Source organism: Myotis myotis, unplaced genomic scaffold (genome assembly GCF_014108235.1).
Source record: "Myotis myotis isolate mMyoMyo1 unplaced genomic scaffold, mMyoMyo1.p scaffold_m19_p_1, whole genome shotgun sequence".
In the NCBI taxonomy this organism is placed as follows: domain Eukaryota; kingdom Metazoa; phylum Chordata; class Mammalia; order Chiroptera; family Vespertilionidae; genus Myotis; species Myotis myotis.
This window is the reverse complement of record NW_023416313.1, coordinates 188,846,794-188,872,594: the sequence shown is the minus strand read 5'-3', so window position 1 is coordinate 188,872,594 and position 25,801 is coordinate 188,846,794. Positions and strand designations below refer to the sequence as shown.

Sequence of the window (25,801 nt, the reverse complement as noted above, 5' to 3'; positions counted from 1 at the left end):
TCCAGAGTACAGGAATACAGTACTAGTATAAAGTACATGTACAATAATCTCTAAAACAAATTCTACCGAGCCCCCTATTTCAGTCATGTAGTTTATCCCAAAACAGTGTTAACACTGTGCTTTGAACTGCTTTCATGTGTATTTCAAAGAGGTGAACAGTTTGTGCCAATGGAATCTAGGAAACCCTGCTTTCATAAGTGAGTACTAGTAAATAAAAGCCCCCAAGAAGCAAATCATACTACACAGAGATGCACCCTGGGAATCAGAATGCTTTACAGCACTCAAGCTGGTTGGCCAGACCAAAAACTAGCAGTGCATCAACAACATAGGCAGATAGAACCACCACAAACTACCAACTGAAAACTGTAGAGAAAAGGCAGGAGCAAAACAAATTTCAAGTCTGTTACAAGAGGAAGTAAGATAATCTAGGCAAGAAGAATCTGATAAAATTCACTGCTTGTATAAGTCCCCAAATAAACTCTAGAAACACTGTTTCAGAGTCATTACACATAAAAGTAGTATTTCTAGATTCACTTCAACTGAAAACTATTACAAGGTTGTTCAAAAAACAAGCTTAATCACACACCTTGAATTCTTCCATTTTGTTTGAAATTTCACGCTGTAGCTGTTCTTCAAGCAGTCTTATTTTATCATCCTTAACACGAATACTATGAGAAAAAAATCAATTAAAACATGTAATATATTCAGAAAGTGTACATAAATTATGTGCACAAGTATCAGTTATAAGCAGCTATATTTCCTGTAATTATACTTGGACATAAATGTATGAATGACTCCATGTACAATACATTAATTACCTTTTATGCATTTTCTCCAGTTCATGTGCAGCAGCAGCCTATGTTTAGAATGAGATGAGAATTATGTCATTTCTCAGGCAGTGCTCTAAATTATTTTTTTACTTATTTTTACATATTAAAAAGTTACATTTTTATATATTTGAAGTAAAATTAAAGCAATAACAATACATTATGCTATCCAATATTTGTACTTCTTATTGATCAACTTTTATCCTAATAAAAAGATATGTCCGTTTTTAATTAAATGGTAGAAAGCTAGAACAAACCAGCACATTAAGAGTGTTTTAGCCCTGACCGGTTTGGCTCAGTGGATAGAGCGTCGGCCTAGGGACAGAAGGGTCCCAGGTTCGATTCCGGTCAAGGGCATGTACCTTGGTTGTGGGCATATCCCCGGTCTGGGGTGTGCAGGAGGTGGCTGATCGATGTTTCTCTCTCACTGATGTTTCTAACTCTCTATCCCTCTCCCTTCCTCTCTGTAAAAAATCAATAAAATATATTAAAAAAAAAAAGAGTGTTTTAACTGTTCCTCTGATATATCAAAAGTGTTCAATTCTTTGGATCGAACATTAATTTCAACATGAAAATAATTAATATCTAGATGGGTTGTGAGAGGCATTGTAAAATAGAAGAGGCTTTCAACAACATACCATACAGCCATACCCAAGTAACCATTATATTTATTTGCTATCTACATGAGTAAAATTAGAGCTTGCAATACCAATAAAAATAAGTATAGACAAACTGAAATTCTGAGGTAAATGCTTAAAAAGCAATAAAGATCTACCTGTTCATTTGCCAAGGCCTGTAATTTTTGTACTTCAGCTTTTAATAAGAAATTCATATTCTGTATATCCTAGAAAAAGGAAAAATAGAATTAGAAATACTTAATATAATTGACTTTGAAGCTTGCAAAACACTCTTCTACTTAAGCAAAGGTCTCAAAGCAAAAGTCTCAAATTATAATTTCTTAAATGAGAAAGAAAAACCATCAATTCCTGATGTTTAACATATTTCCAAATTATTGTCAATTATATCATGTGAGAAAAAAAACCTTTAAACTTTTCCTCTTAGAGGGGTAAAAGGGAATTTTTGTAGTTTAGAAAAGAGACACTTTTCAGATGAATTCGAGTATTTTCGTTTTTTAAAAATATATTTTTATTGATTTCAGAGAGGAAGGGAGAGGAAAAGAGAGATAGAAAAATCAAAAGATGAGAGAAAATCATTGGTCAGCTGCCTCCTGCACATTCCCTACAAGGGGTCAAGCCTGCAACCCAGGCATGTGCCCTTGACCAGAATCGAACCTGGGACCTTTCAGTCCACAGGTCGACACTCTATCCACTGAGCCAAACTGACTAGGGCTAGAGCAGTGGTCGGCAAACTCATTAGTCAACAGAGCCAAATATCAACAGTACAATGATTGAAATTTCTTCTGAGAGCCAAAGTTTTTAAACTTAAACTATATAGGTAGGTACACTGTTGTTAACTTAATTAGGGTACTCCTAAGGCTTAGGAAGAGCCACACTCAAGGGGCCAAAGAGCCGCATGTGGCTCGCGAGCTGCAGTTAGCCGACCACGGGGCTAGAGTATTTTCTTCTTCATAAACACATATACTGATTACAAGATCAGGGTAACTCAATGACTGTAAAATACTGCAGCCATTTATAATAATTACTGTACCTTAAGTTCCTCCTCTTTACTTGTTAAATGATCATGTTCATTTGCTAAAGAATCTTCAGTCTGTTTTATCTGCTTATCCTTTTCTGCAATCCTTTAACGGGAAATACATTTGCACATTCAATAAATATTCAGAAGTCAAACCACAAATCAAAGCAGTTTCTCACATAAACTGTACCTTCCATTTCTGTAGTCCCCCTTTCAGTTTAGGAATAGCTGTCATATGCATTACTACAGCTCCAAAAAATACCTACCCCTATTTTAAAACTTGAGGTGAAATAAGTAACTTTTTTAAGCTCACAATCCTGGCAATGTCAAAACCTGAGTTTAGGGCTTCTGAACTCAATTACACAATACACAAAAACAGAACTTTGTTTTGGCCACCACCGTATAGTTAGATACAGAATACCTGCAACTACTTATTAGACACAAAAACTAACTTCCTCTGATCTCAAATCATAATTATCTCTCCCACATAACTGCTCAAGCCCAAATGAAAAAAATTCCCCAGTTCTTTTTATGATGAAGACAAAACACAGAACATTTAACTTTTCAGAAGCCAAATCATTGAGAGGGACGGGGGCAGGCGAGAGGATGAGAGTTGCTCCAAATTTAGCTGCATTTTCTGAACAAGTTAGAATATAAATTTAATCATAAGTACTGAATCTAGCAGGTAATCAGTTAATGGTGACTAAGCAATTGTAAGAGAAATGTAGACAGGAAGGCTTACACTTTATGTAATTCTTCTGCTAGAACTGAAGCAGAGGTCTAAGAAAGAAAAACAGTGTCAACATAAAAGCATTTAGGACAAAGTTTAAAAGTTTTACAATAATCATTAAAAATCAAAAGAAATTAAAGTATATAAAATTATTAAGGCATCAGCTGGCCCATAGCAAGGGTTCATTAAATAGTAGCTATTATTTTTAAGGCAAATTTGATCACCAACATTCAACAAAGAAACAAAACATCAGGAAGATAGGATGAAGTTCATTTTTCATCCCTGTACTTCTTTTCCTTAGTAACTATTTCCAATAATGAAATGATAACAGTTCATGATTAAGGTAAGAATTACTTTTTGGTAATACCTATGCTGATCTTTACTTTTTTATTTATTTTTTTTATATATATTTTATTGATTTATTTTATTTTTTTTACAGAGAGGAAGGGAGAGGGATAGAGAGTTAGAAAAATCGATGAGAGAGAAACATCAATCAGCTGCCTCCTGCACACCTCCCACTGGGGATGTGCCCACAACCAAGACACATGCCCTTGACCGGAATCGAACCTGGGACCTTTCAGTCCCCAGGCGTGATGCTCTATCCACTGAGCCAAAACGATTAGGGCTGATCTTTACTTTTTAAAAAGTATTTATAGCATCCTCTAAGAGTATTTATAGCATCCTCTAAATTTCTAGAGCTCTCTTTCAGCTAATAACTTGGATTTTAATCCAATTTGAATTGATAATTTATATATACATACACATCCATAAACACACAAGCATCCTTCTCTATATTAAATAATTCTTCCTAATTAATTTTAGACTACAGCTTCTACAAAGAAAGTAAATAGGGAGTGAGGGTGGGGGGAAATGTTTGCTATCTCAAAGTTTTAGGACTTTAAATTTGCCTGAAACTTTAAAAACAAGTTTTTAATGTTAAAACTACTTTTTATATAGAAAGGTGATTTCTATTCCAAGCTACTCCTTTTTCTACAATTTTTAGAATTTTAAAGTTTTAGAATTAAAATTCACAATATGTATATAATGGAAACAAGTTAAGTACTAGAAGTTTTTTCCTTTTTTGTCACTGTTGTATTATTTATATCCCAAAGACTATATCTACCTATCTACCATAATAAAAAGATATATCCTTTTTTAAATTAAATGGTAGAAGGCTAAACCAAATCAGCACATTAAGAGTATTTTAACTGCTCCTCTGATATCTCAAAAATAATTCTTTGGATCGAACATTAATTTCAACAAGAAATAGTTAATACCTAGATGGGTTACATTAAAATGCTGCAAAAGAAAAACAGGTCTTGTAATACCACTTGCAAAATTTTGGAAGGTTTCTCCACTCACTAAACTGAAATATAAATCTTAAAATGACCCTTTTGCATATATAATCTGAGAGTTATGATCAGCATACTGCTACCACCTGAGGGAATATAAAATTTTCCTCTATGGCTAGTCAATAGTAGAGGACTCTTCTAATAGACAAATTACTATTCTTGACACCATTTGGCCAATTCCTTCTGTTTTGTGACAGAACTGTGGACATTTTTTCTTCCTATGGCAAAAACTCTATAACCAACCTCTCAACTAGCTGAATTTGAATTTCTTATTGTTTCTTATTATGATTATCAGAGAATTTAGCACTCAGGATTATCAATACTGATTCAATGACTAGTCTCCCATGGACTAATCCAGTGCTCAGCACTCAGCAGGCACTCAGGAGATTAGTTACACAGCTAGGAAGCTATTAGTAATGATAAACAATAAGAAAGCACCATTACCTGGGCTGCTATCTGGGAGTGGAATTGTTGAATTTGAGCTTTCAAAGCCTCATTCTGCTCCAAAATATCCTTTCATAAATAGCAACCAAAGAGAAGAAAGGGAAATGTGTGTTGTTACTAAATATATCAATGCATACGAACAAAATGAGTTACAGGTACATGTGTTTATCTTTAGAAAGGCATTCTTTGATTCCAAAAGACGTCATTTTACAACAATAATGATTAGGCATTCTTCTAAGAAAGTTAATTTACAAGGTAGAAATTAAGAATATGTTGTGTTGTTCCTAATCTAATACAAAAAGCCTAAGACTGTGGGTGAGGACATCTTTTAAGTATATATTCAAAAACCCCATACTGTGACAAATGCTCAAAGATTAAGTTTTAATTATTCATCACCACTCCAGAATTAGGACAAGGCAGACTATCCTCCCTCTTCTATTCAGATACATCCAATTCCTGCCCACGTTTATTTTTTAAAAGAGAGAAAACTAGATACCTGAACTTGCATTTGTAGAGACTCTTCTTTATTCACCCTTTTTTGCTCCAATTCCATTAACTGCATTAGTCTTTGCTCCAATTGCTGTTTTGATACCAAGGTATCTGTAAGCTTACTATGCAGACTCTGTACTTCATTTTCTTTGGCCACAAATTTACTCTGTAAATCTGTAACAAAGCATTGTATTTTACAAAGGTCTCTTCCTTTCCTGGTTACTGATACTCATCTTTAGTGTAGACATGATCTCCTCTGAAAAACCCTCCTTGAATGTCTCCTCTGCTCCCTCCTTCCCGCCTGCAAATGAACAGCCTATGTGCTTACTTTTAATCACAGTACCTGCCACACCATACTAATTCATCTTCTCACCCAGCTTTTTGAAATCAGAGATTACCTTTTCTGAATCCAGAGCTGTGACCAATGCTTGGCACACAGTACGTACATATTCAATAAATGTGTTAACTGAACAGTACATGATGTTTAAAACTGTTATATCATTTCTTTTTTTTATTGATTTTTTTTTTTTTTTTAGAGAGTGAAACATCGCCAGGGAAGCAAAACATCGATCAGCTTCCTCCTGCGTGCCCTCTACTGGGGATTGAGCCCACAACCCTGGTATGTACCCTGACCTGACCCAGAACTGAACTGGCGATCTTTCTGTGCATGAGACGACGCCCAACTGAGCCACACTGGCCAGGGCTATATCATTTCTTGATTTCCAATGACCTCTTAGTAAGTACTTTAGTAAGTTATTTAGTGAATTTCTTGTAAATTCCCTATACTCTCCTACCTGGAAAGCAGAAAAAGATGCTGAAAGCTGACAAATGTCCTGGTGTAAGATGAAGTAAAAATTCTCTGTTTGCTTCTCTTCTAATAACCCCAACACAGAAACAAAAGAGAGAAAGAGAGAGAGAGAGAGAGAGAGAGAGAGAGAGAGAGAGAGAGAGAGAGAGAGAGAGAAACTATCCTTGATGCAATCATAAGTAAATGTAACTGCAAATCACAGAAATTAAGACAAAATGAATGGTGAGATGATCACTAACTTGGAGGAAAGGGAAAGGATTCTAAAAACCTAGAAAGGTTCAGGAAATCATAATACCAGGCATTATGAGAGCTGCTTCCTGGCCCCATAACACAATCAAGTCCAAAACAGGGAGAATAGAGATGGAAATAGAGGGAAGAAGAAGGAATGTGTATATGTGTGCATTAGATATGTTTTAAGAAAGGTTAGATGTTTCTTCCATAAGAAGATACTAACATCAGAATGGAACACAATTCATAAAAGAGCTCCTGAAAATTAAAAACATAATTATAATGTCCCGGTTTAGAACTCAGAAGAGCGTATTTCTTATCAGCAACAGTAGAAGTTAAATCTGTGGGAAAATTATTTCCAACCCAGAACTCTACATCTAGTCAAACTATAAAACAAGCATGAAAGTAGAAAGAATAAAAACATTTTCAGATATACAAACATATGCATTTCAAGGCTTATTCTTGTGAAGCTACTAAAACATTTGCTATTAAATGAGAGGAAAGCAAGAAAGATGGCAGTGACACAAGATCCAAAAAACAGGATAAAGAGACAAAACTAAGTCTCAGGAAGATAGCTATGGAGCAAACCTAGAAAGTAAGGTACTCAAACAGGAAGACTGAGTACTCCAGACAGATGGTTCCAGGAAAAACTAATAGGGTCTCCACTATCTAACATGTTGAGAGGCTAGGGGAGGGGAAAATGTTAAAGGGAGTTTAACCACAGGAAAAAATTTAAATGGTAAAACAAAATCAAGCAACTTAAAAACATAAAGCAATAATTAGCTCCAGAAAATTAAAACATTGTTCAAGAAAAGAATTGCAGTTTTAATATTTTTCTTGGCTCAGCACTGAGTACAGAGTCATAATGCAAACAATGAATACTGACACGATCAAAAAGTATACATAACATTATCAGGAGGGTGAGGGAAAGGTGAGAGAAGTGGTGTCAGAGCACTCATTTTCTGTGACAGAAAGTTAACTGATGCCTATCAAGAGACAGCAGTGTAAATATAAATAATATGCTTAATTAGAGATATGATACAATTGCAACCAAAGAATAAAATAGCTAGGAATAAACTTAACAAAAGGATGTGAAGGACCTATATACTGAAAACTACAAAGCATTATTAAAAGAGATTGAAACACACACAATGAAATGGAAAGATATTCCCTGATCATGGATTAGAAGAATCAACATAGTGAAAATGGCTATAGTATTACCCAAAACAATATATAGATTTAATCAATCCTCATCAAAATCCCAATGTCACCCTGGCTGGTGTGGTCAGTGGTTAGAGTGTCAGACCCACACACCAAAGGATTGCAGGTTTGATTCCCAGTCAAGGGTTCCCTCCCCACTCCCAGTAGGGGCAGGTATGGGAAGGAACCAGTGGATTTGTCTCTCTCACATTCATGTTTCTTTCTTTCTCTCTTTCTTTCTTTCTCTCTCTCTCTCTCTCTCTCTCTCTCTCCCCCCCCCCCCCCCCCCCGCCCCACTCTCTCTGAAAAAGTAATAAAAAAAAATATCCTCGCCCTAGCCGGTTTGGCTCACTGGATAGAGCGTCGGCCTGGGGACTGAAGGGTCCCGGGTTCGATTCCGGTCAAGGGCATGTACTTTGGTTACCGGCACATCCCCAGTGGGGGGTGTGCAGGAGGCAGCTGGTCGATGATTCTCTCTCATCGATGTTTCTAACTCTCTATCCCTCTCCCTTCCTCTCTGTAAAAAATCAATAAAATATATATATATTAAAAAAAATAAAATAAAAAAAAAATATCCTCAAGTGAAGATTAACAATAAGTAAATAAATCGCAATGGCGTGTTTTTTTTTAAGAAATAGAACAAAAAAATATCACAAGATTTGTACGGAACCACTAAAGTTCCAGAATAGCCAAAGCAATCCTGAGAAAAAGAAAGAAGCTGGAGGTATCACAATATCTGACTTCACATTATTCTACAGGGCTACAATAATCAATACAGCATGGTATTGGCAGAAGAACAGACACACCGACCAATGGAATAGAATTGAGAGCCCAGAAATAAAACCACAGGTATATGGGCAAATAATGTTTAACAAAGGAGCCAAAAACACACAATGGAGAAAAGAAAGCCTCGTCAATAAATGGTGCTGGGAAAATGGAAAGACACATGCAAAGGGTGAAATTAGGTTAATTTATCCCCAAAACGGATCAAAAACCTAAATATAAGATCTGAAACAATAAATTACATAGGTAGCAAATTGTGGACCTTGGTCATAGAGAACATTTTATGAATTTGACCCCAAAGGCAAGGGAAGTAAAGGCAAAAATAAATAAATGGGACTATAACAAACTAAAAAGCTTCTGCACATCAAAAGAAACTAACTATAAAAAAAAAAAAAAAAGGCAACCAACCAACTGGGAAATGTTTTTTTGCAAGCAACAGCTCAGACAAGGGATTAATATCCAAAATATATAAAGCACTCATACAGCCCAGCCGGTGTGGCTCAGTGGTTGAGTATTAGCCCATGAACCAAAAGTTCATTGATTCAATTCCTGGTCAGGGCACATGCCTAGGTAGTAGCTTAATTCCCAGAAGGGGCGCTGCAGGAGACAGCCATCAATGATTCTTTCTCATCACTGATAATGATAGAGGGACTTATAATGTGATAGAGCACCTGAATTAATCTGAAAAATAATCATATTATTTTAAATTTTAAAACACATATACTTATGTGAATAGGGGGTTATGTTTCTTATATGTGAATAGGGGGTTAAGTTTTTCTTAAAGTTTACATTTTTCAAGGCCTGTGCGAAGCGATTGAGGAGGTGACTTGGCTGTGAATCCGGCAAGCAGAACCGATAAGTAGGTTCAAACCAACCCACCAGGACTCAAAACATCATCTCATCACCTGATAACTAAAGACAATAGCTGACGTCTACGGACCTCCAGGGCTGCACGTATCTGCATTGCATTCCCAGCCTCATCCTAGCCCATGCTCCTTTATAATCCTGTCCCCCGCACCTTGCTGTAAGACAGGAATTGAATGCTTATAGGCATGCTGTCTTCTTGGTTGGCTAGCCTTCTCAATAAACGCCTTATATGATTCAACCCTGCCTTCGTTATTGGACACAGCGACGGGCAGCCGGAGTCCACCCAAGAGTTTCCCAGTAACAGTATTTTTCTCTCGCTCTCTCTCCCTCTCCCTTCCTCTCTGAAATCAATTTAAAAAAAATTTTTTTAATAAGCAGAGGACCTGAACAGACACCTCTCCCAAAAAGACATACAAACAACTATCAGGTATATGAAAAGATGTTCAACTTCACTAGCTATTAGGGAAATGCAAATCAAAACTACAATGAGATACCACCTGTTAGAAAGGCTATTATCAACAAGACTAGAGGCCCGGTGCATGAATTCATGCACAGGTGGGGTCTGGCTGGCCCACCACGATGGGGCCTATTAGGCCAGGCCAGCAGGGGGGAGGGGTTATGGGAGGTTGGGGAGGGCCGATCGGGGCCCTGATCAGGCCGGATGGCCACCACAGTGCACATCATAGCAACCGGTCATTCCGGTCGTTTCATCATTCCAGTCGCTTGGCTTTTATATATACAAATAGGTAATAAAAAGTGTTGAAGAGGTTGTAAAGAAAAAGGAACCCCCACCATTGCTGGTGGGACAATAAATTGGTACAACCACTATGGAAAACAGTATGGGGGTTCCTCAAAAAACTCTTCTGAGTATCAACCCGAACAACTCAAAAACATTTATTCACAAAGATATATGTATCCCTATGTTCACTGCAGCATTATTTACAGTGGCCAAGACATGAGACAACCAAAGTGTCCTTCGATAGAGAAGTAGACAAAGAAGATATGGCCCATACTAAGGAATACTACTTAGCCATAAGAAAAGATGAAATACTGGCATTTGTGACATGGAATGACCTTGAGAATAATATGCTAAGCAAAATGAGTTAGTCAGAAAAAGCTAAGAACCATATGATTTCACTCATATGTAGGACATAAAACTGAAACTTAGAGACACAGACAACTGGTGGTTTACAGCGGGAAGTGGGTGAGGGGTAGTAAGGGGTAAAGGGGGCCAAATGTATGGTGATGGAAGATGATTTGACTTTGGGTGGTGGGCACACATTGTAATATACATATCATCTTATCATAGTAATGTACATTTAAAACCTATACGACCCTATTAACTAATGTCACCCCAATAAATTTAATTTTTAAAAAAAGCAGTTACTTCCCATTAAAAGATCACTTATATTAACATTAAAAAAGTTATGATAGAAAACACTAAAAGCAAAAGTAACTGCTTCGGATCAGAGTACAGTTTTATTATTTATAGTTACACTAGTGGCCCGGTGCACAAAATTCATGCACAAAGGGGGGTTCCCTCAGCCCAGCCTGCACCCTCTCCAATCAGGGACCCCTTGGGGGATGTCCGACTGCTGGTTTAGGCCCGATTTCTGTGGACCACTGGCTCTTAACCGATCACCTGCCTGTCTGATCGCCCCTATCGCCCCTAACTGCCTCTGCCTGCCAGTCTGATCGCCCGTAACTGCCCTCCCCTCCAGCCTGGTCGCCCCTAACTGCCCTCCCCTGCTGACCTGATTGCCCCTAACTGCCCTCCCCTGTTGGCCAGATCACCCCTAACTGCCTCTGCCTCGGCCCCTGCCACTGTGGCTTTGTCCGGAAGGACATCTGGATGGATGTCCAATCTAATTAGCATATTACCCTTTTATTAGTATAGACTAGAGGCCCAGTGCACAAAATTCGTGCACAAGGCGCGGGGGGTGGGGGGGTGGGGGGGGAGGGCCTCAGCCCAACCTGCACTCTCTCCAATCCAGGAGCCCTCGGGGATGTCCTACTGACGGCTTAAGCCCACTCCCTGTCGTTTTCTGCTGTCTGCGTTGCCTGCTTGGCCGCTCCCGGGTCGCCACGGCAACGGCCAAGCAGGCCTTGCTCTCAGCAGCCCACCCCCCCAGGACTGGAGGACTCTAGTGGGTCTGAGGACTGGACGCCGCCATCTGTGTCAGAGTGATGGTTAATTTGCATATCACTCTTTTATTAGCTAGGATAGTTTATAGTTATATATAGTTTTGATCTTGTTTGGTCTTTTTAATATATTTTTATTGATTTCAGAGAGGAAGGCAGAGGGATAGAAACATCAATGATGAGAGAGAATCACTGATCAGCTGCCTCCTGCATGCCCTCAAGCCATAAACTGGGCATGCGCCCTGACCAGGAATCAAACGGTGACTTCCTGGTTCATAGGTCGACAATCAACCACTGAGCCATGCCAGCTGGGTAGTTATATAAATTTATAGTTACAATTCTTTTGGCAAGATTCACATGTGCTTTGTTGATTAAATATAAAATATTAATTTTAAGAATAAGCTAATGTATCTTAACATAAATATAAACTTTACATATAAAGAAATAGGGCTTTAATATCTTGGATATATTTATATATTGAACCAAAGGGAAATACTTGGGGAGAAAGAAAAAAATCACAAGAAACCAAAGGTGTAAAGATCCAAATTATAAAATTATATTTTATTAGCTCACTGCCTCTTTCATAGGAGAAAATGAGTAGTGGAGACATAAGTAACACACCAGCTTCATTATCTCCCATATCTAATCTAACAATAGACAAACCTGGTAATTGACCATACCTTCACTACGCTTCCCATTGGCTAATCAGGGTGATATGCAAATTAACTGCCAACTAAGATGGCAGTTAACCGCCAACAAAGATGGCAGCTAATCTGCATACTGCAGGCAGGGTAGGGCAGCACAAGCCACCATCCAGGCCCCTGTGTGCGACCGGGAGCAGGCGGGGGCTGAGGCAAAGGCAAGCAGTGCCGATCGCCTCTCCCGCCCACCGGAGACACGCAGGGCCCACTGAGGGAGAGAGAGAGAGAGAGAGAGAGACAGAGAGAGAGAGAGAGAGAGAGAGAGAAAGAGGAGGAAATTGGCATCCCGCATCCCTCCCTGATTGACCACTGTGATTCCAAGCCTGCGAGTGCTGCCTTCAGGCCGCAGCTCCAGGTCCCTCATCCCCACCCCAGGCCCGAGAGCAGTGCTGGGCAGGGGCGCCCAGGGGTTCGGGAATGCAGTGCGAGGGGCCGGCACGACATGGGGGTGGGGGGGGCTGTGTTTACACCACCAAGTTCCCCACTTCTGCCCTGGCCTGCACATCCCTCCTCCTTCCCCTCAGAGGCCCAGCTCCTGCCTACATGCTTGCTGGGCAGGCCCAACTGCACCAGGGAGTGAGCCATGGTGATCGGGATGGCCACTTCCTGGGATGGGATGGCCAGACCACGGCGATTCATGAGGGCAATGAGGCCCGCGGGGCATGCGCAGCCCTCGGGTGGCAGGGGTGGCCGGCCAAGACGAGTCTGGCTTCAGTGGGACCAGTGGGAGCCCAAGGCCACCCCAACCCCCACAGGTCCCGGGCGGATGGTGGCTCAGTGGAGAGGAGTGTCTCCACGCATGGTGCCCAGGGGCAACTGTGAGCTGCTGCAACCCCGCCCCATGCTTCAGGGAGGGGGAGAAGGCCTTCAGCCACCAGCACCCTAGGCTGCACCACCTGTGCCTCAGCCTGCCAGGTTGGCAGGGTCCAGAGCAGGTAAGCTGCTCCCTTTCCCCAGTGGTAGAACAGGCAGGAGAGCACTGGGTGCAGGGAGGGGACCTCAGCTGGGATCTTCCTGGTGTGGGGAAGGAGCCCAGCCTGGGCGTGGTGGGGAGCTTAGGAAGTCTGGCTAAGCAGGCACTGGTTCATACCAACTCTTACTCTGCCATCTTCCTCCAGCTCTTCAAGCTAGCCCCCCTGCCCCACCTGTCTGGGGGAACGGGCTCTGGGTGACCTCCCTGAGCTCAGACTGTGGACCCAGAGACCTCAAGGAAGAATGCCTGGCTGGCCCGAGCAGGGGCCGGTGCATAACTACCAGGGCAGAGTTGCTTCGGTGTCTCCGTGAAGTTTGCAACTGACCCAAGGAGGAAACCTGAGAGGGGAAAGGCCAGGAGGCATGAATTGCCAGCATTTTAGCCACCTGAAAACAGCTCTACTTGGAATGTGAGGCAGTTGTATGTTCAGCTGAGAAGTGAGGGGGCTGAACTCCACCATCGCTGGGCTCCTATCAGTCCGAGGCCCAAGCGTCCACCACGACAAGAACAGTGAGGGGCCCGGAGGAAGGGAGGACAATTCAAGAAAACCAGACTTTCCCCAGCCCTCTCCTTCTTTCTGCTGCCTACAAGAGCCCCAGGCCCGGCCACAGTTCTGTCTCCACCTTTTAGTCCCCTATTCTCCAACCGCAGAGGAAAGAAATAAGGAAGGAGTCTCTGCTGCCTTCAAAAAGTACCTATATACCTGATCAGCCAGTTGCCTTCCACAGAGGGAGGCCAGACTGCGGCTTAGGCCCACTCCCCACAGGGACATCAGTAGGACATCCTGTGAGGGCTCCCAGACTGTTAGAGGGGGCAGGCTGGGCTGAGGGATGCCTCCCGAGTGCACAAATTTTTGTGCACTGGGCCTCTAGTATACTTATAAAATTAAGAATAAGTGGTGAAAGTTAGTATTTAAGGAGTAGGAAGTTTTAAGTCAAATACTTGGAATAATAACGCTCTTGTTTTTCTCTTCACAATATAGGAAGTGAGTCCCTGAGAAACAAAAAAATCAAATGAAGATTTGATCAAAGAACCAAAAGGAATAAATAACTACAGAAAGGAAATACACAGCAAGGGTCCCATTACCCTATTATGGACTATAATTTTTTTGCGACTTAATGCTATTAAGACTGCTTTTTTTAAAAAATTCCCACCTGAGGGCATGCTAATTGACTTAGAGAGGGGAGAGGGGGAAAGAGACAAGACAGATGGACAGACAGACATCAATGTGAGAGAGAAACATCTATCTGTTTTCTTCCCATACCAGTCCTGACCAGGTATCAAACCCGCAACCTTTTGGTGTAGGGACTATACTCCAAACAGCTGAGCCCCACCGGCCAGGGCTAGAGTGCTTATTTGTAAAACCCTAAGAAATGTCAAAGAAATAAAGGTGCTTTAAAAGTTTAAAAGCTATTTTTATTGAGCTATAATCAAAATGCCAAATTACATACTACCTCTACAATATGGAAAGGGGAGAAAATTTTACCCAGAATTATATACTAAATTTACATGACTAGCTCTTCCCCTTACCTTGCTGTGCTGCCTCATGCTCTGCTGTTCTCTTCCTGATATAACTTTGGACTTCTTCCCGCCTTCTCTCAGCTTCTTGTAATTGAACCTGGAGAATGGATAAGTCAGCACAAAGACAGGATTGCATTTATTTTTTAAGTATCCTCTACCTTTACTGTTGTATCATAAAACTGCTTATTCCAACAACTAGCCTCCTACATTTTAATAAGATAGGCAGATATGTCTAGCCTGATCATCTGCATGGATATTATCAGCCATAGCCATCCTACCGCCTCCCCCCAGCCCCTCCAGCCGCCCCCACCACCTGAATACAGAATTTAAAGATTGGAAATTATTTCGAAACAATATTTATGCTGGTGGATCATTATAGCTAATATGTATATATCTGATCCTCTTAGCTATAATCTGTTTTCCATTAATCTACCGTGAGCTGATAGGCTTTTAAAAGACAAAATTCTATCTTTAGTGCTAAATTTCAGCAGGTACCTATAATTTGTAATTTGAGGTATAGCACAACTCTTTAATCTTCAGTGTCATTATCTACTTATCCATAGCCAGAGAACAAACTTCCATATTTGTAACTGCCAGCAATAAACACACCAGCAAGACAAATCTACATAAAAAGCCAGTGTCCGTGATGACTAGGACGACCAGAAAGACCAGTCACCTTGAGGTGGCATTGACCACCTCTCAGTCCCTCCCACCCTGCCCACAAGCAGGGCGGGGTGGGACTGGGGACTGGCTAACAGGCTGAACAGCTAACCTCTTGGTCTTGGTCCCTGCCCCCAGCCCACAGGCTCTGATGGATCAGCGATGGTGAACGGGGAAATCGGGGTGGGTGGCGGGAGGACCAGGCTGGCTGTCAGGCCATTGGGATCACCAGTTCATCCCTGGCTGCTCGGGGGCTCAGGCCTGTGGAAAAGCAGGCGCCAGGGACTTCACCTCCATGAGCATGCACCAGGCCAGCCGCTGATGGAACATGCTGCCCGCTTGGGGCCGCTCACGCCAGGGCATGTAGGTCGCGGACACATGCCAGGGCAGTTAGGTTGCGGGCACGTCCCGCAGCTTCCATCAGCGCCTCAAGCCCCAGCGGCGCCCACGTGAGCAGTCCCAAGCGGGCAGCACGTTCCATCAGCAGCCGGACCAGTGCACATGCATAGAGGTGAAGTCGCCGGCGCCCGCTTTCCCACAGGCCTGAGCCCCCAAGTAGCTGGGGATGTGCTGGTGATCCCAACAGCCTGACAGCCCAGCGGCAGAGGCAGCATTTGGCCTGGGGACTGGCGAATGAGCAAAAGATAGCCCAGATCACAGGAGGCTAGGCCTATGGACCCTACCCGCACGATTTTGTGTGCTGTGCCTCTAGTATTAAATAAAAGAAAGGACAATTATATCAATCTCCCAAAGGGATCCATGAAAACTAAGAAGACAAAAATTACACTATTTTCTACATTCAATTATTCCCAAAGACCTTTTAATCCCTACTACTCTGAAACTAATATCAAGATATGACTGTATCAAATACCTAGGAAACTACTACATTTAACTTCTATACAAATTCAACTACACACTCAACAAATCCTCTCCCCAGTAAAAGGAGGAAAAGACAATTCTACCCACCATTCTGCTCAATGTGCATATGCTATTGTTCAAGAGAACAAATCTACTCCTCCCTCAGACAGCCTCAGCAAACACATGCATCTCTTCTCAATATGAACATTTCAACTTACCAAGTGGCTAAAGATAAATTCTAATGTATAAGGAAACAGTGTATACTTTTTGCATACTATGGCTCAAGCAAAAGCTATTGGAGTATCACTAGGTCTGGTACTTACTCAGACAAGGGAAAATAATCTACTCTAATGCTGGAAGGAAAATAAACTTTGCTTGAGCTTACTAAGAAATCCAAGTTATGTATATAAGTGATGTTGAAGGTAATTTTAACTACATGATTTTTTACTTACACAGGTACACCCTAACCTCCACATATAAGATGAAATTCCTTCAACTGGTTATACCTATCAATCAGTTCATTTCATTTTTCATATCTTCAGTCTTTAACTTCAAACTTAAGCCAATATTCAATTCTTACATAAGTGCATACATGTGTATATAGGCAGAGTACTACAGGTCCCATTAAGCCTCAAACTACGTATCTCAACCCTTTATATACATTTAGGACACGTGTACATTATTGAATGTGTACATTATTTATGAAATGATAAATATGGGTGGAAATAATCACCTTCAGCTGAGTAACTGCTTGCTCAGCATTCTTCTTTTGGACTTCCTCTTGCTGCAACTTTCCTGTTTTCTCAGTCAGCTCATTCACCAATCTAGCATAATCCTGGCGCAGTTTATTTAGTTCAGCAGACTGCCTGAAAACAGTAACTGGTTTAGGAACCTTCCATTATTATTGACCCATATAAAGAATAAGCAAAACATATTGAGTGTAACCTCTGAATCATTCTGATGACAATTACACAAATTCTAAAAATCACTATAATATAATCAAGTAAGTAAATGACCACACTCATAAGCACAATCAACAGTGTCACCCTCAAACTGATATTCTGAAAAATGTATTAAAATCAAACAGGATTTAATCTGTGTAAGGATGCTACTAGTCTTCTCTAGTGCACTGCTTCTCAAAGTATCAGAACCAACTACATAACTATCAGTGGAATGTGTCTTAATATGTACACTCCTGGGCTCCATCTCAGAGCACCGAATCATAATCTTTTAGGGATCGGACTCAAGAATATGCTTTTTTAACTAACATACCAAGATGCTCTTCAGAATAATGAAATTTGGTAACTACTGTTAAGGGGGATAGATGGTTTAAAACTTGTAAATTCTGTCTCTTAAATTTGTATACTATTCCACAGAAGGTAAAGTATTTATCATGTAGTTTAGCTGAAGAGGTTCTTCACAGAGCAAGAGAATTGTTTTTTAAAATTAACTGATTTTATAAACAAATATAAAAAAAACAAAAGTCTAACCAATCACTATCAAACATCATTTTGATAATTCAAGAAAAGACTCTGCCATTCAATTAAAAATAAAGCACTTGGAAACATACTTGTTTTCTAGTTGGTTTGTAGTGTTGCTGACAGCATCTCTCAGTATGCCATTTTCCTGCTTCAAGTGAGCTATCTCTGCTTCCATCTGCTCACGAACTTGCTGGAACTAAAATTATTTTACAAAAAAAAAAAATTATTTTATAAACATAAGATTTAGAAAACAATAACTGCCAAAGCTAACTTTTTTTTTAACCCTCACCTGAGGATATTTTTCCATTGATTTTTAGAAAGAGTGGAAGAGAGAGGGAAAGACAGAGAGAAACATCAATATGAGAGAAACACATCAATTGGTTGCCTCCTGTATGAGCCCCGACCAGGGCCCAGACCAGAGAGGAGCCTGCAATTAAGGTACATGCCCTTGACCAGAATCAAACTCAAGACCCTTTGATTTGCAGATTGACACTCTATCCACTGAGCCAAACCGGCCAGGGCTGCCAGAGCTAACTTTTAAAAGATACTTTATTGTGATCTACACTAATAAAAGACAAAGATGCTAACTGACCATACCTTCGCTACACCTCCCAGCCAATCAGAGCGACTATATGCAAATTAACCCAACCAAGATGGCAGTTAATTTGCATATACCAGCTGGGAGCAAAGACTGAAGACAACATGGAAGCAAAGCGCTGCAGAAGGGAGCAAAGTAGAGGCGGCGGAGACAGTAACGGAGCCAAGGCGGCGGAGGCGGGAGGCAAGAGGGAAACCAGTCGGGCGGCAGAGCGGGAGGGAAACCAGCCGGGCAGCAGAAGCGGAGGGAAACCAGCTGGGCGGCGGAGCAGGAGGGAAACCAGCCAGGTGGCGGAGCGGGTGCAAAGCCCGCCTCAGCGGGTTTCGCTCAGGAAGCCCTATTCTTGCAGGAATCTTCCTGCAATGGGCCTCTAGTGAGAACATAAAAGGCATCAAGAATAAAGTTTGCACCATCCTTAAATATAAAGAAACTAGAGGCCCAATGCACGGAATTCATGCGGCCCTCACAGCCTCGGCTGGCCCTTGCAGCCCTGGCTTTATCCAAAAGGTTGTCCAGACGGTCGTTCTGATGTTCGGTCTAATTAGCATATTAGCTATTTATTATATAGAATTTAAAAGATGAAATACACTTTGATAGTGATGAAGGCAAAGCAAATAACAGCTGTCACAGAAATCCAAGAATGCAAGTAGCTCTAGCCCAGGGGTGGGCAAACTTTTTGACTCGAGGGCCACAATGGGTTCTTAAACTGGACCGGAGGGCCGGAACAAAAGCATGGATGGAGTGTTTGTGTGAACTAATACATGTTAACACTGCTGCTGGTGAAGGAGCGGAGGGGAGAGCAAGAGAACCCTCCACTCTTTTGGCTCCGCGGGCCGGATAGAACAGCCGAACGGGCCGGATCCGGCCCGCAGGCCGTAGTTTGCCCACAGCTGCTCTAGCCAGTTTGGCTCAGTGAATAGTGTGTTGGCCTACAGACTGAAGGGTCCTGGGTTCGAGTCTCATCAAGATCACATGCCCAGATTGTGCGCTCAATCCCCAGTATGGGGCATGCAGGAGGCAGCTGATCAATGATCCTCTCTCATCATTGATGTCTCTCTCTCTCTCTCTCTCTCTCTCTCTCTCTCACTCTTCCTTCCTCTCTGAAATCAATAAAAATATAATTTTTAAAAAAGAATGCAAGTAGCCCTAGCCAATTTGGCTCAGTGGATAGAGTGTTGGCCTGTGGACTGAAGAGTCCCGGGTTCGATTCCAGTCAAGAGCACATGCCTGGGTTGCAGGCTCGGTCTCCAGTAGGGGGCATGTAGGAGGCAGCCAAACAGTGATTCTCTCTCATCATTGATGTTTCTATCTCTCTCTCTCCCTCTACCTTCCTCTCTGAAATCAATTAAAAAATATTTTTTAAAAAAAAGAATGCAAGTAGATGCTAGCTGCTTATCATATTTGAAATGCAAAATAAATACACTGAGATGCTTTTCAGAACTAAAAATGATTTAGAATCTTTTTCCTACCCCAGACTCATACAGAATTAAGCCTGTCTTAATCCTATGTCAATTTTATGTACACAATATTTTTTAAAGATTTTAGTAATCAAGCTTTAAAGTTGAAAGTATGTTCAATACATTTATATTAAATTGCAAACTGAGCCATAACCAAATATATGGCAAATTCATTACACAAAAATCTATTTGCTAAAATATTCTGGCCTCTAATTTTTTATTTCAGAATTATAGAATCAAAAGATAAAGAACACTGGCTCTTCTATCTCCATAAGGACATATCTTACTTCAATATGTAAAATAATCTTAATAATTTTTAATAAATCTATTTAAGAGAAATTAAAATGTATGTTTCTATTTTTCAGAGAATTTATTATATGGGATCTATATATCATGGCCTCTATAAGCAATCAAATAAAAAAAAAAGATGAACCACTTCAACACCTTTCATCCTCAATAAAAGATGATGCTATAAGTACCTAGCTAATTTTCAAATCAACATTAAGTAGCAATTAAGAAGAAGAAAATATCACCTGAGGCTGGAAAAATCAGTTCTTCCATAATCTGACTCATGGGAAAGAATATTTCAAATGTCTGGAGGATGGAAAGATGGAGGACTGGACCAAATGAAAACATAAAAGCAGCAGTGGATGTGGTAATAACCTGACAACAGTCATTCACTTCTTTTGTACTATTCCATTATTAGTGTAATTCCATGGAAAACATTTACACTTTGATAGCAGTGAAGAGTATGTTAAAAATTTGCAGTAGGTTAGCAATGTGATCAAAATAGTGTTTTATAAACATAAATCTGGTACTAATCATGTTAGCACAGAAATGAGAGACCTATTAAAGAAGGTGCTACAAATATGTTAGAATTGTTAGTGTAGGTAGCTTGTTATTAATAAAGGAAGGGAGCAAAGGGAATCAGACATTGAGAAGCCTAATGTAAGAGGGAGCTAAATTAGGCAATAAGCCTGCTTAACTAGGAAGTTGCAGCATTCATATGCTCCCCAGGGGATCAGAGCATTGCCCCACCAACAGGATTAACACCCCTCTTTGCCCCATGTAGGAAGGAAGGACTGGCTTTACAATCTCCCCTGGGTATAATTGGCCCACTCTCCCAAACTAAAGGAGGAAGGAATAAAATAACAAAGAAGAAATTCCTCTATTGGGCACATGCCCAGAAGAAAGAAGCCAAGATGGTACAGGGGAAGGTCTTTCTACTTTCAGGCATGCATGGGAGCCAAGATGGAGACCATAAAGGAGAGGAGCTGCCTTACCTGAGAGAAGGATTTGATTGGATAAAAGACACAGAAACAGGCAAGAACTAAAAAATGGATCAGTTAGGGGGAGGATGCAGCACCAACAGGGATTTGTTTGAAAGAGCACCTGGTCCTTCCCAAATCAGAGATAACATAGTCCAAGCTTAAAAGCAATCTCTCTCTTTCTCAGTCTGTCTGTCTCTCTCTCACCATTCATATGCTCATGCATTCTCTCTCCACAGTAGCCATATGGGCATAGCAGTCGCCTGCAGGAGGCCAGCCACCCACGGGCACTCTAAGTGCAGGCACCAAGTGCTAGCCTGGGTAAAGCAACACAGCGCCAAGTGGAGTGCAGATAGGAACAGAGACTATGCTAGCTAGACAGGGACAGAGGTTGAACTGGACTAAGCTTGACATGGACTAAACAATTGCACAGAATTTCTGGACATTAGCTATTTTCCTGGGTTTGATGAAGACAAGGCTGAACTTTTTTCACAGGGGGACAGATGGCAATAAGACATCAGGAACCTGGGGGCAGCCTTCTATTTCTATCCCAATAAACCTTACCATTGCATCTTATCCTCCCATGCATGGGTCTCCTGAAATGCTTTTCTTGCAACTCTGTGAGAGGACCCCATTTCCACCGGCAACAGTATGAAATAATAAACTAATAAGGCAGTGGTTGGCAAACTGCGGCTCGGGAGCCACATGCGGCTCTTTGGCCTTTTGAGTGTGGCTCTTCCACAAAATACCACGTGCGGGCATGCATGTACAGTGGGATTGAAACTTAGTGGCCCATGCACAGAAGTCGGTATTTTGTGGAAGAGCCACACTCAAGGGGCCAAAGAGCCACATGTGGCTCGCGAGCCGCAGTTTGCCAACCACTGAACTAAGGTAATGTCTAAGCCTTAAATGCAAGAGTAACAAGAAATAGAGAATCTATTAAGGTTTTAAGAATAAACTATAGACTGGCAAGGGAGAAAAGTCAAAGGACTGAAGAGTAATAATAATGCCTCAAAATGTTGGAAAACAAAAACAACCTGATCAAAAGCAAGAGTATGATTTTAGACAGGTGATGAAAAGAGCTTCCAAACTGAAGCATCATCCAGCAACGAAAATAATTTCAAAAAATTACTGGTTCAGAAAGTTCAATTAAGAAGGTATTATAAGCCCACTTGGCAAGCAGACCCAAACCATGTTCTCCAAAACTCTCTTTATTAGCAATAAAGATAATATTTCAATCTAAAAAAAAAAAAAAGACAAAAAACAAAAACCACTGAACTAGACCCCAATTGGAATCATGAAAATGGATGATACAGAGAAAAGATACATACAGTAAGAATGGAGCCTTCTTAAATACTAGAAGACAGGTGAAAGTAAGAACAAGAGACAGAACCAAAACTGTAGGAGTTATCCTTCATTATCATTTCTCTCTTCCTCTCTCCTCCACTCTATCACTAAGCTCCATCTCCTCTTTTAAATCACTCAAACTCATCTTTCCATTGTCAACATCTGATTTAAGGACTTTGTTCTCCTGGTTTCCTGCAAAAGCTTTCCAAAAGATCTATCCTTTGTTCCATTCTCCACAATACTGCCAGAGTAATAATTTAAAATACTAATATAATCACACTGATGCCATTTTAATAACCTGATTGTTATTTAACATGAAAGGAATGAAAAGGGAAACCGATCAGTATAGGCATGACATTTGTTCAGTTTTGCCAAAAAGCTTCATTTAAGACTCCAAGTTTGTTCCCAGCTCATTGACTAGGGAAGGGACTAGATCAGGGGTGGGCAAACTTTTTGACTCGAGGGCCACAATGGGTTCTTAAACTGGACCAGAGGACCGGAACAAAAGCATGGATGGAGTGTTTGTGTGAACTAATATAAATTCAAAGTAAACATCATTACATAAAAGGGTACGGTCTTTTTTTTTTAGTTTTATTCATTTCAAACGGGCCGGATTCGGCCCGCGGGCTGTAGTTTGCCCATGGCTGGACTAGACAAAGGTAGTTTAGACACATTCCCAGTAAGGTCTGAGGGAAGTGGGAAAATACTTGCCTGTCAATCACAACTGAAAACAACTCGAGGCCAAGGTGAGTGTGGCCACTGCAAGCTTGGGAAATCTAAATATATAAACTTCTAAACAAAGAAAGCTCAGCCCTTCCTCTCTCTCTCTCTCACACACACACACACACACCAGCCCTCTGGGGACTCCTGCTGCAGGAGGCTACGCTGTACCCACATGGCACAAGGCCATGTTGGATTCCACACATGGACTGATGTATTTTAATCTGGCTTGAATGCTGAACCACAATCGGCTGCAACATTGAACAGGAACTTTGGACACTGCCTTGTTTCTGATTCTGCTGAAATCCCAGCTGCCCCTCTTCCAGGACTGGCATGGGGGAAAAGAGACACTGGAACTAGGGAAATATAACTCAACCCCAATAAAACCTTCTTCCACATTTCATCCTCCTGTGGGGGCTTCTGAAAATGCTTCTTTCAGCGGCACCCCCAGGGCCTCACTCCCACTTATGTCTGGGAAGTCTGGCCCTTTAATTCCTCTGGCATCAACACCTCTGATTTGCTAAATTTCACTGGCTCCCCAATCTTCAGTTATACAAGGCCCTTTAAGACAGGACCTCTATTTACTTCTCTAGATCTTCTCTTCTACATTCCAGTCTTGACTCCCAAATAACATAAGTTTTATTTCTTACAAACTGTTATCTCTAGACATTCTGTATGGGAAACTCTGGAGTACACTAATTAAAAACCTCTAATTGCCCCCAAAATAGACCCAATGAATTATCATCTCTAGAGATGTGACTAAGGAATCACACCAAGTGCCTTATACCCAGTGCCCACTCTTTCATCCTCTTAGCTGACCATGCCTAATTGTTTCAAAAGATTCAACAGTCTGCATAACATTTCTAACAAGTCTTCCCTACCATTCCTTCTCTTCCCCACCTCCCATCTCCATTGTTCCAAAGCACCCAATGCTTACACCACTATTATAATGGAGTATTTACTTGTCAACTTCCAGCCCCCTTCCTCATCCCCACCTACAAAAGTTGTTTACTTAAGAAGGCAGCCAGCTTAACTAGCCACTGTACTATGGCCCAGCATAGAGCCTTACCATATTAGGCACTTAAGCAAATTAAATCAATGCAAATACTTTACTTTGTTTTCAAAGAATGAAGATATACCTTCATCTGCATCTGTTGAGTCTCTTGATAACTGACATGCATTTTGTTTTGAAATACATTATGTTCCTTTTCTAATGTTCCAATCCGATCTTTCATCCTTGCTATAACCACATTGCTTCTTTCTTTCTCTGTCATCATTTCCTAGAAGAGTAAACCAGAAAAAACATTATGAAAAATGTGTCATTAAAAATATACGTACATACGACTCTAATAATAAGAAAACATTTTTAACATCAACAAAAATAATGTCAGTAAAATAATCAGGAATTCTGAAATAAGTACTTAAAAAGTAAGGTCAAAGGTTAAAAATAAAAACACTATCATCTGCATCTCACCTTCTCTTTACACCAATTCCCTCATAAACACTGTTCTGTTAATTCTTATTTCAAATGCACTTTTTGGTCTAAGAGTTAGAGCTGAAACTGAAATAAATCCTACCTTCTAACTTGATAAGAAGGAACATTTTAAAAGCAAAAAAGTTCCCCTGGCCGGGTCGCTCAGTTGGTTAGAACATCGTCCCGATACCAAAGTTGTCAGTTCAATCTCCAGTCAGGGCACACACAAGGAGAACCAATGAATGCATAAATGGGTGCAACAACAAATTGCTGCTTCTATCTCTCTCCCTCTAAAATCAATCAATAATCAATACATTTTTTTAAAAAAAAAAAAGCAAAACAGTTAATTCTCTATAATTTGTAGGTACTAGCTCTCTTTTAGGGTACAAAAAAAAAAGGACTGGAAAAAATAGCATAGAAGAGGAAAAAAGAAGCCTCTTTCCTAGGGAAAGAAATTGATATGTTTATAGCAGAATGGAAATTTGGAATAAGGGAAAAGTAAAAAATCAGAAAGTAAAGTTTTATTATCTTCCTAAGTCAAATCTTAAAAGGGTGGTTTCATTTTGTGTTGCAAATATTATGAACTTCTAGAACAAATATTAATTATCAAAGTAAAAAAAAAAAAAGCCAAACAATTTTAAAGTTATCTGCAGGTATGATCAGCCCATGTCCCTGCAGTAAGAAACTGACAAAATTTACGATTTTTATGTAATTTATGGTTGCCCAAAAGAGTTAGTTCATTTACATTAGGAAATTGTTATACTGATATAAAGGACTTAGGAAAAAGTATTCACATCCTAAGTGTACAGCTCAATGAATAACCAAAAAGTAGTTACCTTATTAAATTTTTTAAATACAGTCAGAAAAATATAGCAACATAAAACTATATTAAAGTTTCTAATCTTAAGCAAATGATTATTTTAGTAACTTTGATTAATCTTAATCTGACCAAGTTTTTCCAATGACATATTTATTTCAAATTCACATAAAGAATTTTATATTCAAATAAGGCCATGCTCATGTCATGAAGAAGTTCTGTGAATGATGCAGAAATAAACCTCATTTTACTCTACTGTATTTAATTCCTAAAAGGAGAAATAGTGTTTCAGAAGGAATGAGACCACATTTTCTACTGACTTTCAATTATGTTCTCAGTCTACATAATATTTTTGAGATTTAATTGACATAGAACATTATATTAGTTTCAGGTTTACAACACA

At 40.4% G+C, this 25,801-nt stretch overlaps 1 protein-coding gene across 18 annotated transcripts in view; it reads right to left on the bottom strand.

The window, feature by feature from the left end:
* KTN1 (kinectin 1) overlaps positions 1-25,801 on the bottom strand; it is a 104,205-nt gene that overhangs the window by 58,604 nt on the left and 19,800 nt on the right. For 16 of the 18 annotated variants that reach the window (XR_004967402.1, XR_004967401.1, XM_036308080.1 and 13 more), the window contains 11 exons: positions 24,247-24,387; positions 17,807-17,913; positions 16,970-17,102; positions 14,728-14,815; positions 5,503-5,669; positions 5,007-5,075; positions 3,223-3,260; positions 2,496-2,586; positions 1,603-1,671; positions 819-856; positions 587-668 (listed from right to left, as the gene is read on the bottom strand). Coding sequence is in view for 16 of the 18 variants with exons in the window: in XM_036308080.1 (XP_036163973.1) it covers positions 587-668; positions 819-856; positions 1,603-1,671; positions 2,496-2,586; positions 3,223-3,260; positions 5,007-5,075; positions 5,503-5,669; positions 14,728-14,815; positions 16,970-17,102; positions 17,807-17,913; positions 24,247-24,387 (1,023 nt within the window). In the remaining 2 variants the exon portion in view is untranslated. The remainder of the gene's footprint in view (positions 1-586; positions 669-818; positions 857-1,602; positions 1,672-2,495; positions 2,587-3,222; positions 3,261-5,006; positions 5,076-5,502; positions 5,670-14,727; positions 14,816-16,969; positions 17,103-17,806; positions 17,914-24,246; positions 24,388-25,801) is intronic. The other 2 variants (XM_036308109.1, XM_036308162.1) reach the window with 2 other exon arrangements.